Raw genomic sequence first — 16317 nt, 5'->3', positions numbered from 1 at the left:
AATTTAATAATTGACAATATTAATTATTATGTAAGGTCTTGGTTGAGATGAAAAAGCTACTTATACGCTTACTTTATTGTCTCGATAGCTCAAGTGGTTAGAGAAGTATTGCGTATTGAGCCGAAGGTAGTGGGTTCGAATCCCGCTCGTGACACTAACTTTTTCATCTCAACCAAGACCTCATATAAAAAAATGTTTTTCTAAACGTACATCACACAAGTCCGCATCTCACGATCTCCAAATAATCAGTAATTAACGGTCACTATACTAAACACTTATATAAAGAGCATAATTATAACAAGATGTTGAGTATGGCACAGTTCTTGCTGTGGAACTCCATAATGGTGTTTTTTTTATAAATAATTATGACTTATAGAAATGACAAACACGGAAAACAATATATATTAAAAAAAAGGCTATAAACTATATATTAAAAAAGTACAAACTATATTAATAAAATAAAAACCTAAGAAAAGTTTGGTCAACGAAAGTGAAGCCATGCTACTTATTGCTTTGTTTGTTACTACTTCTTCGTACTTACTGATAATAAGTCAGCCCTGATGTATAAGGATATAAAATAATAAACCTCAATTGATTCACTTCAAGTTTAATAAATATTTTCGTCTTGAGGTGTGAATAACAGACCTATACCGTAATAGTAGACATATGTTTGGTTAACTAACAGATTTTATCATGAAGTACGTGTAGTTTTTGTATTACCTTAATAATTTTATGATTTTTTCGTTCGTTACGTAATTTGATACTGAAGATCAAAAAATCTGTCCAATTTACTTTATTAATTTGATAATTTTTCCACCCTATGTAATAAACCTGTTAAGAACGAGTATCCCTTCCAATTTGGCTGATTAAATTTGCTAATTTTCATCAACTAACCTGATACAGAGGCTCGAATAAAGTTTCTGATCTGCCTTTAGTTATGCGACAAGCCATCAAATCTGCCTAATTTATTCCATAATTGTCATTTTTCAGTAATTAATTAATTACTTTGATGCTAAGAAGAGAGTGATATTTAGCACTTTATTAATATTAAAAATGTTTATATACTACATTTGATCACAAGGAGAGAGCAACCTTTTTAATTCATCTTTCTTTTTTTGACCCTTAAAAATAAGAAACTTTCAATTTGCTAATTAATTTGATTCTTTAAGTTTGATAAATATTTTTTAATTATGAACGAGTTAATTAAGTAAGTAAGAAGAGTAAGTTCATGTGCTGCCTCTTATAATCTTAGTATTGCGGATTTTTCACTTACAAAATATTGTTTGTATAAACCTTGAGGGGCCATACTATCCTTTAGCTATATACTTTGAACTTTAAATTACAATTGACTTTTATAAGTAAATTATTCATTATTTCATAAAATCAGAATTATTGTGAACTATTATGTTCCTGCGAACAACTCATAGCAAATAAGAAATAATTATTTGATAAATGTTTGTTTTTATATTCATTTATATTAATCCATTTTAATATAGAATGGGCTAGAAATTTTGTAAACCTACTAAAATACATACTGAGCGTATTCCGTCCCACCAATTTATGTTGCAAAAATGCCGTATACAAATTATGTAGAGCATCGCGCTTTTCTCAATTAGCCTCCGTTTTGGCCAGACAAATTTGTATTCAATAGAATCATTTTAATAACTAATCCAAAAATTATCATTCCGGTCGGATTTAATCTTACCGTGTATAGTAATTATTGAATGTTTTTCCAGTTTCGTTTGGATCCATTTTTCGTTCTGAAAGAAGTACGCGATAATAAGTAAGAAAATGGCTTTCCTTCAAACAGAGTAAATAGCTTATCCTAAGAAAATAGATCTGTCTTCGCTTCTAGGTATGATGGAAGTATGATTTTTGGAAGTTATTTTTTCCCGTTCATACTGGATGACAAAGAAGATTCCAGCCACTTGGCGTAATTTACTCGTCCCCCTCGGCTCGTAATTATCGTTACGAAACTAATTAAAGAATTCAATTGGTATCATAATAAGATATCTTACTAATTATTTTTCATTATGTACTTTTTTTGTAATTATCATTAGCAGTTGTCTGCTAAATTTAGAGTTGCATTTTATAAGCCGTTAGAGGTTTCAAGGGTTTTATATTTTAAATTTTAAGAAAGGTCTTATAGATTTTCAATTTTTTTTCGAATCTAAGATTTTCTATTTATTTATCCATTTTTATATAGTTCACATAGAGAAAATACTTACGTACGGATGAGTTTAACGACTAAACAAATATACGACAAGTAAACAATTGTGGGAGTGTAATTTGGAAGTAATTTAAGTAAGCAGGTTTTGAAGGACTTTACATGCTCAACCGGCTTTACTATTAAGGTAAAGGTGAAATTATTGTTTATAATTACATTTCCTTGCAGTGTGAATAGTCGGCGATTAATAATTGGTTCGACTCGATCCGCATCCGGCCGACATACAGAGACCGAGCTTATGTTAAAATTATCTGATGTTAGATGATTCAGTGTTCAACCTCGACCGACCGTCAACACCGACTACCGAGCTTTTCGACATAAATCATGCGATAAAGACAAAACGCGTACCGGAACGAACAGGCGGATCGCGGTATCGGGATCCACCGGCTGATATCGATCCATCATCAACCGAACCGTCAATTAAAATAAAAACAAGGGTTTTTTTCATATACGTCAGAAACGTTCTGGATTTAAAAAAACCTCAAAAGATTCTTTAAGAGTAAATGAGTATGTAAGAAGAGCAGAGAAGGTCGATTACGCTGATTGTCTTTCTTATTGACATAAGGGACACGTGTCAGTTCAAATGTGATTTTTTAGCACTGCATAACAATTTCATATATGTCTTAGTTCAACTAATTTAATTGATAAAAAATTCAACTTAATTTACAGAAATGTGTGGTGTTTAGTGATCGTTGTCAATGATTATTTGGAGATCGTGAGATGTGGTCTGGTGTGACGTAGGGTTTAGAAAAACATTTTCTTTATCGTGCCAACGTTTCGATCTTTATTGAGACCATCTTCAGGGCATGGGATTTACAAACATTGTTTAAATTTTACAAATACATGTAGGATGTGAATATTTTTTTCACAAAAAAAAAGAAAATACTGTATATGCAGTAAAATTGAATGGGTGTGTCAATTTTAAAAATTGGCCTGTTGTTTAATGAGGCATGTGCATTCAACCTATTTATATTGAAATATGATTCAAGTTATTTCCGATAAACAAACAAAACGCATTTCCCAGGTGTAAACAATTTTCCCATTCCAGCCGTCAAAATCTGGGTTAAACACATTTCCATGTATCCCAGTCGTTCGAACACACATCCGGGAGTCAAATAGAACGGTCCTGGTTGAAACACGATTATAATTTCTTAATGGGTGATAAATTATTCAATAGATTTGCAGAGTTATTCAAATGAAGGCTCCCCATTGATAAAATAGGGCTGGCAGGAAATTCGGGAGAGCCGATGAAAATATTTTCATCCAACAATTCCACAAGGGATTCGAGGGCTGACTCGTTCACGGTTTGACAAACGGTAACTCGACTGGAAACGACGGAGACCGGTGTGCGCGCCATCACAATGACTGTGTATAATGTGATAAACTCTAAAAAATGAAAAGTCTAAGTACTCACGGTAAGGTAACAAATAAAACCCTACAGGATAATAATTCATCCTTGAGCATAAGCCCATTTTACAATTTGCATAGATAGAAATAAACGTTTCGCATCACTAATAGTCAGTTTGCTACCGGCGTTCTGTTCAATTGTCTTCTGTTCATATTTTAGAACGTGTTAATTTTATTTTAATCGAGAAATATTGGTAAAATAGAGAAACAAATTCAAATTTTAACGCCTATCTGCCTTCTGATGGAATTGGACACACCAAGCGGGTTTCATACAAAAATCTTGAAATAGAAAATCTATATTAAAAAAACCTATATACAAATTTTATTTTACGAGCTGATGGGGTAAAAAAGGAAAACTTCCTGACCCTGATTACTCTCCATATTGACTATAGTTCACTATAGTTCATTAGACCCGTATTCCTAACAAAGAACCGATGTATTTTAACTCAAGTTTATTGATTTTTAATTTCCACGACCTGCCGTTGACAAGTCCGTAGCAGTTCAGTTTTTCGATTATGTTTATTTTCCTTACAATTTCATAATTTTCTTCAAATTGCTACATTCCTCTTGATGTGTGCGGAATGATGAATCTGAGGTTATTCAATTGCCAACGTTCGTGTACTTTTGGATGAAAAACTTATCAATAAACTAACATATCAACCGCCGACGCTGGCAAAACTCGCAAATGAATCTAACCGACTAAAACTTCGAGCAAAATTACGATATTAAGAAAAATGGCCAGCAATTTATTGAGCTATATTGCTAGATTAAGTCATTCATTATTTCTATTTATCTTTTCTTTTCCTTTTTCTAAATACTGATCAGCTGGAAGAGCATCTACGAAACATTTGAAATAAGTGAAGTCATGATAGCTCAAGTAGTTATTAGAGCAGCAGCATATTGAGCCGAAGGTCGTGGGTTCGAATCCCGCTCGTGACATTGAATTTTTATCTCAACCAATTCCTTACATCAAGATTAATTAATTGAAAAAAGTTATTCGGACCACGAACTCTAATGAATTTGAAATAAAGCAATCTCAATAAGAAATGGTTCATCGTAGATGTATACGTGATCTATTCAAAATTGGATGAGTTTCAATATAATCATTGAGAAACGTTCTCGGTGGCCGTAGCTTCTGGTTGTTCAACTCTGCAGGTCAATAACAATCAAATTATATAACAATAGGTTTGAATGGATGTCGTATTTAAAGCGACAGCTGAAAATGTCAAGTTATTAGAAAGGACCAAGGAGCATCGGTGAGTAGAAAAGTCTAGTGAAACAAACATCGTAGTTACAATGTGTCGAGACGAGTAAGAAACAAGTTTCCCTTAAACTAACACATATTTCTATGTTGAAATGCCCAATGAAAATTGCCCTGGCGGGCGTCCAAGAATCAATGTTTTTCAAAGGGGAGGTGCCACTGCCAAAAATTCTCCGTAATCCTTCGGGGGGAAGACGCCACGTATAAATCCATTTAGTCCGGAGTGGGCAAAACAGGAAAACCTCGTGGCCGAATAAGGCACCGGTGCGGCGATTGGGAATGAGGATTCCAATATTATTACTCATCGAATACTCCGCACGGAGTTTATCCTTTTCGGATGGCGTATGGTAAAAGGGAATTTAGACGCTTTTAGACAATTTCAATCAAAATATTTATAACGGTACGTATTCATTTTCTGGAAAATGACCATTTTTTTCTTATAAGTGATAAATAAATTATCGAGCATGAATATCCCATATCGGATGTGAAAAAAATGTCCTAAAGGTAGCTAAATCGAACACAACATATATATGGGCAATTGAAAAATTATAAACATTGAACTTCGTTATTACGAAATATAACCATCACGTTGAAAAATGATCGTTCCAGAGTTCCATATTCTCGTAGCCGTAAAAACATACACGTTGAAAAAATAAAATCGGTAACGCCAACATTTATTCTTTTCCTGCCCATGCATGTTCAAAAACTAACATGTAACTTAAAGGTTTTGTTTTCTAATTGTCATTACTCACTGAAACAAACCGTCCATAAATGGATCCGATCTGGGATTAACAGAGTATATTTGTTCTAGCCTTGCTGATTGGAGTCACATTATAAGTTAACGTTCTCCTGCCCAGTTAAGGCAAATTTAATAAATATCTTGCAAATCAAATTTTACCATATTATTATGTTATTAATTTCTAATTATGAATACATTATTTTTGTAATGCATTCTGTATTGAGAAATGTATTATAAATCCATATTTATTATATTATCAATACTATTTAAGCACAATGCTGTATTGTGTTTAGCACTGTTTTATCACTTTGTTTCCACCCGTTTGAAAAGAACAGATGAAAAGGCTACCATTGTCGATATAAACAAACGTTTTATCAAATTTGTCATAATAGTTGATGTTAATACACTTGGATTAGTCGGGGTTCGATCATCCGGGAATACAATTAGAGAGCCGCGCCTCTCCGTTTAATTATCCTTTGTACAGGTATATCTTATTTCCCATAGCAACAAGTTCACTTCTGATTCGATGAACGCTGTCTTCCATCTTGTTCACATGAAACGTCTACCGGTCTGTTAACATTAAGGCAGTCATTCAGGAACGACGCATTAAATCCTTCTTCATTTACGGACGTCGTTCCAGAACGATGCACCTCTTCCAGAAAACCTTTTCGGAGCTTGCTGTAGGATGTTTGGGGAATTTTTGGAATCACGTGTATTTAGTATCACTTTCTCAACGTCATTGTGATGATCGTTTTTCGATTTGATCTTAATTAACGCATTAAAAAAATAAATTCCATTATCCTGGGTTTTCAATTTTCCTAGGACCCCTCTTCCGTCATTACACCGTATAATGGAGGTTTTACTATATGATAGCCTTTTATCTTTAACCGGATGTACAAAACTGTCAACAACCTTATTGGTTATTCGAATTTGACCTTCACGCGACCGCAGTGGAATTTTATCTCGAATTTATTCCTTTTCCCTCCTTTACCTAAACTGTTTGAAAACGTAGCCGTAGTGATAATTAGCTTCTTTACAATCCTTTATGATTACCAGCCATTGTCATTTGTTTTTTATTTCTTTACCTTAAGTAACGTTACCTATCGTTTCTCCTTTTTAGATAAATTATGACTTAAATGTCGATACATAGTTTTACATATTAAATCTAAATGGGACATGTTAATCTACATAATAAAGCGGTTAGCTTCCTTGGCAAGGTTGTCGAGGAGAAATTTATACATACACAAAAAAGAAATAAAAAAACCTTGGGAAAACATTCCTAAATTATAAAAATCCGATACGTTGTTCGGATTGACTGGCGTCGATCTTAGTCTTATTGGGGTAGTTTTTTTTTCTTGGACCGTTGGTATGCACGAGGGTGGTACGCGATAAACAAGAAGCTGTTAAAAAATTGTGAATGGACCAGAATGATCTTTCAACCCGTATTGATCGTTATGTACAAAATAGCCATGTTTGATAAGAAAGAAGTAAGCGTATACGATCAGCGCGCGGCCCTCGGGGAATTCAAGCCTGCTGTCTGTTGACACAGCGCTCATTACTGTAAAGATCCTCGGTTCGAATCCAATGACCCCCTGCATTCATACTGGAAATACTTACAAATGTGCTTGACGAACGAAAAAAAAAACATCCTTACCAAAACCAGCACCCCGAGGGTTGATAAGACCTTTGCTGTTGCGAACTCTCGTTGAAAAAAAATTAATAAATAAAATAAAAGTCTGCTGTCTATTTAGAAGCGAAAATAAACATTATTTTACTCCATTCAATCATGCTTTACTGTAACTAATTCCGCCAATCGGAAGTAAAAGGGTTGCCAAAAATCATCGGGGGAGGGGGGGAGATCGCGGCCAAACATCGGCATTTCTCAAGTCAGGAATACAACACGAAGAGCCTTTTTACGATAACAAGGTCTTCAGCCGGAGGAAAATAGATTAAAACGGCCGTGAAAAATGTACAAAAAAGAGAAGATATTAAAGAAGAATTACTACTGGGCGCGAGTTCGCGGGATAAATGTCTTGCTCTCGCAAAAATAAAGCCCTCCCTCGTGGCAGTTAACTTCCCACTCGAAACCCATTTCCTAAAAGGACCGTTAAAATATTTAACAACAAGCCGACGCATCGCTCAAACATTGTTATCCTTTTTATCAAATAATTCCCTAACACCCCGATTAACTAGATTGTAAAAAAAAGTTTATCTGTTTAAAGTTTATAAAAAATACCACTTGGACGGACAACTTTTTCACTAGTTAAGCGTCGATATTTCTTTTGGAGAGGTATGCGAATAACATAGATACTAAAACCAACATACAGATTAGTATATTTACAGGTATTATGCGACAAAGTACACTACACGAATTTTGCCCTAATTCCTAATTTAGGTTAAGATGTTAAAAATTCAAGAGTAATTAAATTTTTAAAGACACGGTCCTTATATAAAAACTAATTGGAGATAATCCCAACGGACCCCTCTCTCCTTTACTTTCACAGAATTTCTTTTAATATAGGTTGTTCTACTGACAAGACGGTTTAAAAAATAACTATATAAAAAGCGAGATCGATTGGCATGCTTGGGTATTGGCAGTAAAAAGGAGGCGTGGTTTATTTTATTTGATTTTATACCTGCAGAAAATCTAAAAATCGATGCAATCATTTGCAACTTGGCACCAAGCTTCAATAATGAGAGTTACATGTTGTGAATGATTATTATTATTTTTTACATCGATAGCATATGACAAAAATTCGGAAAATGGACTAGACAAGTAAGAGAAAAAATTGATAAAACGTAAAACAGCATAACATTGTAATCAATAAAGTAAAACTTCCTGCATCCAAGGAGAGGAAGAACACAGGAGCAGAAATAAACGCCATCAACGATTGTGCCCTGGAAAATCTTAAAAGAGGTTACACCGGCAAAAAAAATTCATAAGATCTGATAGCCAAGCAGCCATTAAAGCATTAGCATGTAAAAGAATCACATCAAAATTAGTCAGCGAATGCACCCAAGGTCTCCAAAATCTGGGAAAAAACAACCTATTGATATTTTGAGTGCCAGGGCATAAAGGAATTTTGGGGAACGAGAAAGCAGACTGACTGGCCAGAGGAGGATCTGCAAGACCATAATACATCCAGAACCTATACTTGGGATAACAAAAACAAATATAGAATCCTCCATCGCAGAATGGATCTAAACAAAACAAAAGGAGAAGTGGATAAACTGTAGCGGCGCTACACACTGTAAACTTATGATGAAACAACCCTCACCAGACTGGCAAAATCTCTGCTGCAATTGGAGAGTACTCGGAGGAGTGGACTAACCGGTCACTGGCATCTGAGAAAATATCTACACAACATGGGCATATACAACGATGATCCCATCTGCATATTATGTAATGAGGAGGAGGAAACAGCCACTCATATCATCTTCGAATACGAAGCTCAATGGAGATTTAACCTAAAATACGAAAAAAATTAGGGAATCAAATTATAGCAGCTACAGTCAATGACCTGACACTTCTGAGGAGAAGGATAGAGTCTATTGCACTGAACTAAGTAACTAGGAAGGTACAATATGCCAGAAGGCTGCAGTGCCTGGGGAGCACAAACCCCGCTTCCTAGTGTCATTACCATACCATCGTGCATCCCTATTACTAATAAAATTTAAGGTTTTTAAATACATATAACAGTACATATATAAAATTGACGGGGCATGGCAAAGGGAAGCAAATTGCAGTCAATGACGAAAAACCTACAGATCATCATTTAATTAGGGTATTTAATCTATAATTTACTATACTTATTGTATGGTCTGAAACTTTCGTGTCTGTAATTTTTTATGGTAACGCCGTTATGCCCTTCAAAACATAATTCTGTAATCGCTGCACAAACCTTCTGCGTTTTAATTACATCACTTTGTTTTATTCACACTATACCTTTTAACAAAGAAAAATAGGCTGCGGGACTTTTTTTTTTCACGCGTGCCTCGTTGAGAATGATTGGTAAATTGGTAAGCGATACCTAACTTTCTCCGAGTGGGTGGCAGTACTCGGGAGATCTACAGCAGCTTGTCTCCCCACCAGCTCTATTTATACCATGCCCTGCACGTGGAACGACACACCTCAATTATATAAGGGCCCCCTTTTTTCCTTCCCCCTTTTCGCCCCTTGACATTTCACATTCTATTCCTCCGATTTATAACGTGTCGGGATCCCTTCCGGGAAAATTGTAATCATAAGCGCCGATCGGACGAACTCCCGGTAGAAATTACAAGATTCAAACTGACGCGTATACTCAATAGAGTATATCAATAATGAAACAACCAAAAACCAAGTGACAGGACTAAAACCACACTTGATTGAATAACATTATAAAAGTTTAGTTCAGTTTGTTCACATACAAGCAATTTTCTGTTCTAATGAAAACGAACCCACAACAAAGAAAATTGGAACATAATACATGTAGATATATTTAAACAATTTAAATATGGATTAGTTTATAACTAGAGACCGGATTTTTATGCAGTTGAATATTTTGTTTGCCGCCACCACATACGTCCGAGGAAATCAATTATCTATCCGAATGAAGTATCTAGGTTAAATTTTATAAGCATATTTTTTCTTATTTTACGAATATCGCTTAAAATTGCATATTTGAACTATATTGTATATTTGAAGGATTTTTTCGTAAAATCGCATTTATCGTGCAAAATATTTAAAATATTATGTTGGTTTTCGGGGGAAGCATAAACAAATCTGTAAAACAAATAACAAGTTGACTAAAAGTTGGTTTAATTTGAAGGAAAGTGAAACAGGCCGCAACGACGGGAAGAGAAGATTCTAGCAATACCGACAAAAGAATATAAAACCCCTTCTTAGGTTTATTTCAATATTCAATATATTTTAAGTGACCATAGGCACAATTTCACGGAAGACAATTTAGATAAGTAATTTAGTACTTTAAACTCTAGGGGGCGACGGTGGACTCAATGGTTGTGGCGTTGACAGAGCGCTCATCACTGTAAGGTAAAGGTGCCTGGTTCGAATCCAACGGCCCTGCATTCGAACCCGACATACTTACAAATGGACTTTTTTTTCCAAAAACACCGGTAAATCGAGAGTTCCAATAACATGTAGTTGGGGGAAATCTCTAAAATCTTGTGAATTTTAATTATTTTTAGTTTTAAAGAGTTTTAATATCTATTTCGTTTAATTATCAATATTTCTGTTTAAAGTTACTCTGATAGTAAAAAAACTGGTCTACTGCAATCATTGCATATTTCAGGGCTTTCAACTGCATATTTTATGATATACTTTGGCAATCTTTACTGCATAAAAATCCGGTCACTGTTTATCAGACAATATGTGTAATGTCGAATAGATTTTTCGTCTAGTTTATTCACAGATTGTTTGTTAGGCATATGTTCGAGACGTGTACGGGTTTTATTTGACATATGCCTTCGCAACTTGAACTGGTCGAGCAGAATCATTGGCTACCAGTATTTTGGAATGTAAAACGTGCCGGGATTTAAATAAAAACACCGTCGCTTCGGCGCCACAAGTATCTTAAGGCATGTGTTCGGAAATCCGGGATAATCGCACCTCCCCCCAAGATGGTTACAAGTTCGATATCGGGACGGCTTGTGATCAATATCTTCTACAGCGGTATAGATACATTTATACGCGACACACCACTTATTAGAAAATTTAGCTTGGACCGAAGGGTGAAATAAGAGGAAGCAAATCGTTTTGGATACTAAAAGCTACGATCCCATTACCAAGTCAACTCCAATGACAATCCATTTTGCGTTATTGGTTACAATCGAGTTATAAAAATTCTACAGAATGGTGAAGCGAAATAACGAAACGCAGACCAGATAGATGCTGGTCGAAAACTTGCTACCATATATTTACTCACATCTTACCATAAATAACATTATAATATGTTTCCCCCGGCAAAAAATATAGGGAGTCAGGTCGCCTTAGATCATTCTAGTCTCTTGTTAGTTTATTCGTAACACTTCCGTAATGGATTTGTGTTATTACTCAGTTGTGTACTTTTTATGGTGGCCGGTGACGACGTTTTACCCACCCGCAGACCTCAATAAAATATCTCAGAAGAAAAATACTCTTCTGACTGAGGGCAATCTGCTCCCCGTTTAATGGCGTTATTCGTCACAGTTTAGTACGCGTTACGAATTGATCTTCCTTATTCTCAATCACCGCGTCCTTGTTTTTTTTATACCCCGAGTCTTTTGTATTCATTCTACTTTCCATATTAAATGTTAATTTCAACGCCACAGCCATTTGTCACTATCACAACAACTTAAACCGTAAGAAATCCAAATTAGAGAATAATGCCATGGAATAATAAGCCCTGCATACTTCTACGGGATGTATACGACAAATGTATAAGGACACGCCTTAGACAACGATAAGAACGACTGATTTTCGATAACGCAGAACATCTCCGAACAAAAAAAAAAAAAAAAAATCAGCAGAATCCTGCAGACATGACCCTTCAGAGCAATTCGCAGTTGAATTGTACAACCTTCCATATAAACGGACTACGCCCTCTTATGTTTTTAATGTCGCTTTAATACTTCATGAAAAAAAAATATTTAAAGCGGTAGAGTTAAGAGAGTAAATTTAGTTATAAGAATCCGAGAATAACCGCGGTTATTGGCTGCTAAATGTGTACATCTATTTATAAAACTGAAAATTTAAAATGTGACGAAAGAATTGATTAAATGACACGAAACCTAGGTCCAATCTCAAGCGAGACTTTGTTAACGGTTCATCCGAGGCGTACCTTAAAGGTATTTGATAGCAAATTATACAGAAGGAGCCAATATACACAAGTTTGGGCGAGTCGAGGATTACTCTTGATCTCGCGCCAAACTCTCTTCACTGTTTCACAAGTGGGGATTTAAACTCTCATCCCTATCTAAGCGAATAGCCCACACGATAATTTCTACTATTGCGAAGGATCTTATATATATAATTTTTTTTTTTAATTTGACAGAATGTTGCGATAAAATTTCATATATATGGTTGATTCCAATCCACTAATGACTTTTTTAAAATAATATATGGTTAATATTTTTTTTAAATTGTCATATCTATGCACCGTTGTTGAAAGCAACGATGGGTTTTTAAAAAATTCCAAGGGCTACACTGGAAATCGAACCTACAACCATGTCTGTCAAAAAAGACGATTTCGTTATTCGCTACTTCGTAATAAAAAGTAAAACTGTTTGGGAGGGGGGATTTAGCTTTTTTCGACAAACTTTATGAAACATTTTCATATAAAAGGCCTTCAGTTTAAAGCAAAATAGTTTTAATATGTCGATTAATCTCACTTAACATTTAAAATTATTTTCAATTAATTAATCTTTAAATAAGGTATTGGTTGAGATAAAAAGTCAGTGTCACGAGCGGGATTCGAACCCACGACCTTCGTGCTAAATACGCCGCTGCTCTACCACTTGAGCTATCGTGACTGGTGTCCACTCGGACACCAACTTCCCATCTAAACCCCACCTTTTGAATTATCCCTCCTTTTTTTGCCATTTTTCGTTTTATTTCAACCAATACGTTACTTAAAGATTAATTAATTGAAAATAATTTATTTAGTCAGTCGGACCACAAAACCTAATCTATTTAAAATTATTTCAGTTTAACCAGACTATGTAATAAGTTTTTTTTAAACATATCTACTAAGATATTGTATTCTGGGAAATAATTGTACATGATTTCAAACTGCGTGTCAACAAAGTTTATGCCGCAATGTTACCCTAGACCCGGTATATATAGAAAGGCAATTTATCAGTTGTCGGCCATGCAACGAGGCAGGGTCCGTCGAGCCTCGGCGATTTTCTAAAGAGGGCGTTTTTAAAGCTGATCCATGCCGGCCAATTGGAAAACGAAATTCCTACGGGCAGACGACAGTAACGACCCCATAACAAAACTCCTTATTAACTTAGAGCCTGACAGAATCCACGCGCAATTCCCTTGTTACTTGTAGAAGGAAACACCCGACATCAAAAGGTTCGGCTGTAATTCGTGCAAATTGTACAGATATCAAAGGTTTCTTACCTGATGTGCTCCAGGTCGAATCTCTCCACATCTGGTGTTCGTTCAGTAATATTCCTTTCGGTTCGTCTTTAGGCTCCTCAACCCCCCACAGCTTCTTGGCCGACGGTGCGATCTGGAAATGCAAACAATTGCTTTATAAGTACATATGTTAAATGGTTGATTGAAACATGCTAAAATAATAAATGCTGTGGCAAAGAGCAAATTTTTTCAATTTTTAATATAAAATTATCTTTATACGTATTATATATCGCCAATTAAAATAGTGCATAGGCAATAATATAATTATTTTGTGTAGTACGTAGTGATCGTATTTAGAGATCGTGAGATGCGATCAGGTATGATGTAGGTTGAAAAAAAATTGTCGCATGGGTTGTGCTAAAATGGCCTGGCACAAAAAAGCCATAGCTTTAATGATTATTCGGAAATCGTGAGATGCGGTCTGGTGTGATGTAGGCTTCAGAAAAACATTTTCTTTGTCGTGCCAACGTTTCGATCTTTACTGAGATCATCTTCATGACCTGGGATTTATAAACCTTTTTTAAATTATACAAATACATGTATAAGATGTGAAAATGAATTTACACAATGATAGAAATTTTAGGTTTAATCAAAATATTTGTACTCGCTCAAAGTGTGTTATCTGTGTAGATGTATCAGTAACGTGTGTTGTGTTGAGAGTACAGTGAGATATGTTTTTTTTGTTTTGTTTTTTTATTCGTTGGATTTTGAAGGAGTGGGGAAGAAAGTAGAGATAGAAATCCATTTTTCTATGAAGAGTCGGCTTCTTTAAGGTAAAAGGATTTAATTAAGAATAAAATGTCTACCATTGTATAAAGATCGAACGGTGGCACGATAAAGAAAATACTTTTTAAAACCACATACCAAAAAATAAATCACAACAGACCGCACCTCACAATCTCTAGATCAGTGATATTCAACCTTTTTATGTCAGGGCACACTTTAATTAACGATTTCAAAATTTGTCGGCACACAAATAAAAAGATAAGTTTAAAAGTTGTTTCCTTACACGATGTAAAATAGTTTATGATAATAATTTTGAATGTAAAATAAAATAATATGTACTACAAAAACAACATTACGTTTATTAGAAGTTAATAATAAGAAAACTTTTAATGAGAAATTTGAGATTGATGTTTTTTGATAATATCATTTATATTTGGTCGTAAAAACGACAATGCTACTCTCATATCGTCTTCTACATTTAACACTCGATCTTTTATCTTTTTTATGTTGATTTAATACTGAAAATCCGAATTCACACAAATAAGATGAAGAAAATTGTAATAATATTTTTAAACCTTTTTCGGCTATCATGGGATAATCGCATCTCATGTTAATCAAAAATGAATTAATTGATTCTTCCGAATATTTTAAAATTAAATCTGGATTATTAGAAAGCGAAATCTCCATTCAAATACAGAGTTATTCGTTATCACAAATGGATTACGAACCCAATCAAATTTTTTTATATCTAAATTTGAGAAATAATGAATAATTCTCTCCTCTATGTTGTCAAATGGTCAATAACAATTTTATGAATAGTTTTATCAAAATCTTTTGGGGCTAACTCAAACGTTTCCAAATTGCCTTCCTTACATAAAATTTGACGGCACACTAAGAATTTCGCGACACACAAAAGTGCCCCGGCACAGTGATTGAGAACCACTGCTCTAGACAATATAATTATTAGAAATTACATTAATTACTGACAAGTTTTGTTTATGATGGTAAATTGTGAAAAAACTTCATGTCAAAATGCAAGGGGAGATCCTATGAAGGCGTGTTCCTATGATGACGCCATCCCATTTTGCATGAGTCACCCGTTGTTTACCCGGTACCGCCAAATTGAATAAGAGTTCTTAAAATTGCTGAATTAGAAATTATATAGTTCATGCAGGAAACTATACCTCCGATAAATCCTCTCGAAGATTGAAGCAGAAAGGAATCAGACGAAAACACGGACAGGGGGATTAATCAAGATCAATATTGATCAAACGATGATAAAGGTTTCACTACGATATGCTGCCACTGCTCCCATTGAGTATTTTCACAGAAATATTTGAAACTTATTATAGAACAAATTCTTTACAATGAGGGTAGCAGCGATGAAAGATTGAAATTATCCGTTTAGATTAGTTAACATTCCGTAACAAAATATCGACAATTTATCGACTTATTTATCTGAAATAATTCCTATCGCCCTTCCGCGCATGTGAATAACGAACTAACGAATTTTCCAATCTGAATGGGAATCAACAATATTATCTGTACAGCTTTGTTATGTTAAGATTAGTGTTATCCTTGGAAGGCTAAACGTGTCCACGTAACAACTCGGTACGTTTGAATACAAATATCCCTCATTGCACGACATATTTGGCTTTTTGATTGTGGAGGTTGATTGACTAGACAGCAAATGCAGTGAGATAATACATTATTCCCGTTACACTTGAGAAGATTGTCAAATTAAAAGCGGATGAGTCATTACGACATTGTGTGGCTGGGTTAATCGACAATGATCATCTGTAGTATACTTTTGCATAAAAAAGTTTTCCGCA

At 34.8% G+C, this 16317-nt stretch overlaps 1 protein-coding gene across 15 annotated transcripts in view; it reads right to left on the bottom strand.

Moving 5' to 3' along the window:
* Positions 1-16317, bottom strand: part of LOC106663606 (pumilio homolog 2) — a 342434-nt gene that overhangs the window by 254026 nt on the left and 72091 nt on the right. For all 15 annotated transcript variants that reach the window (XM_014388529.2, XM_014388533.2, XM_024227910.1 and 12 more), the window contains one exon: positions 13742-13853. In XM_014388529.2, coding sequence (XP_014244015.1) covers positions 13742-13853 — 112 coding nt within the window. The remainder of the gene's footprint in view (positions 1-13741; positions 13854-16317) is intronic.

The sequence above is a fragment of the Cimex lectularius genome, unplaced genomic scaffold (genome assembly GCF_000648675.2).
Source record: "Cimex lectularius strain Harlan isolate CLEC.00 unplaced genomic scaffold, Clec_2.1 scaffold135, whole genome shotgun sequence".
NCBI lineage: Eukaryota > Metazoa > Arthropoda > Insecta > Hemiptera > Cimicidae > Cimex > Cimex lectularius.
Note: the sequence above shows the minus strand (reverse complement) of the source record. Positions and strands in the feature narration are given on the sequence as shown.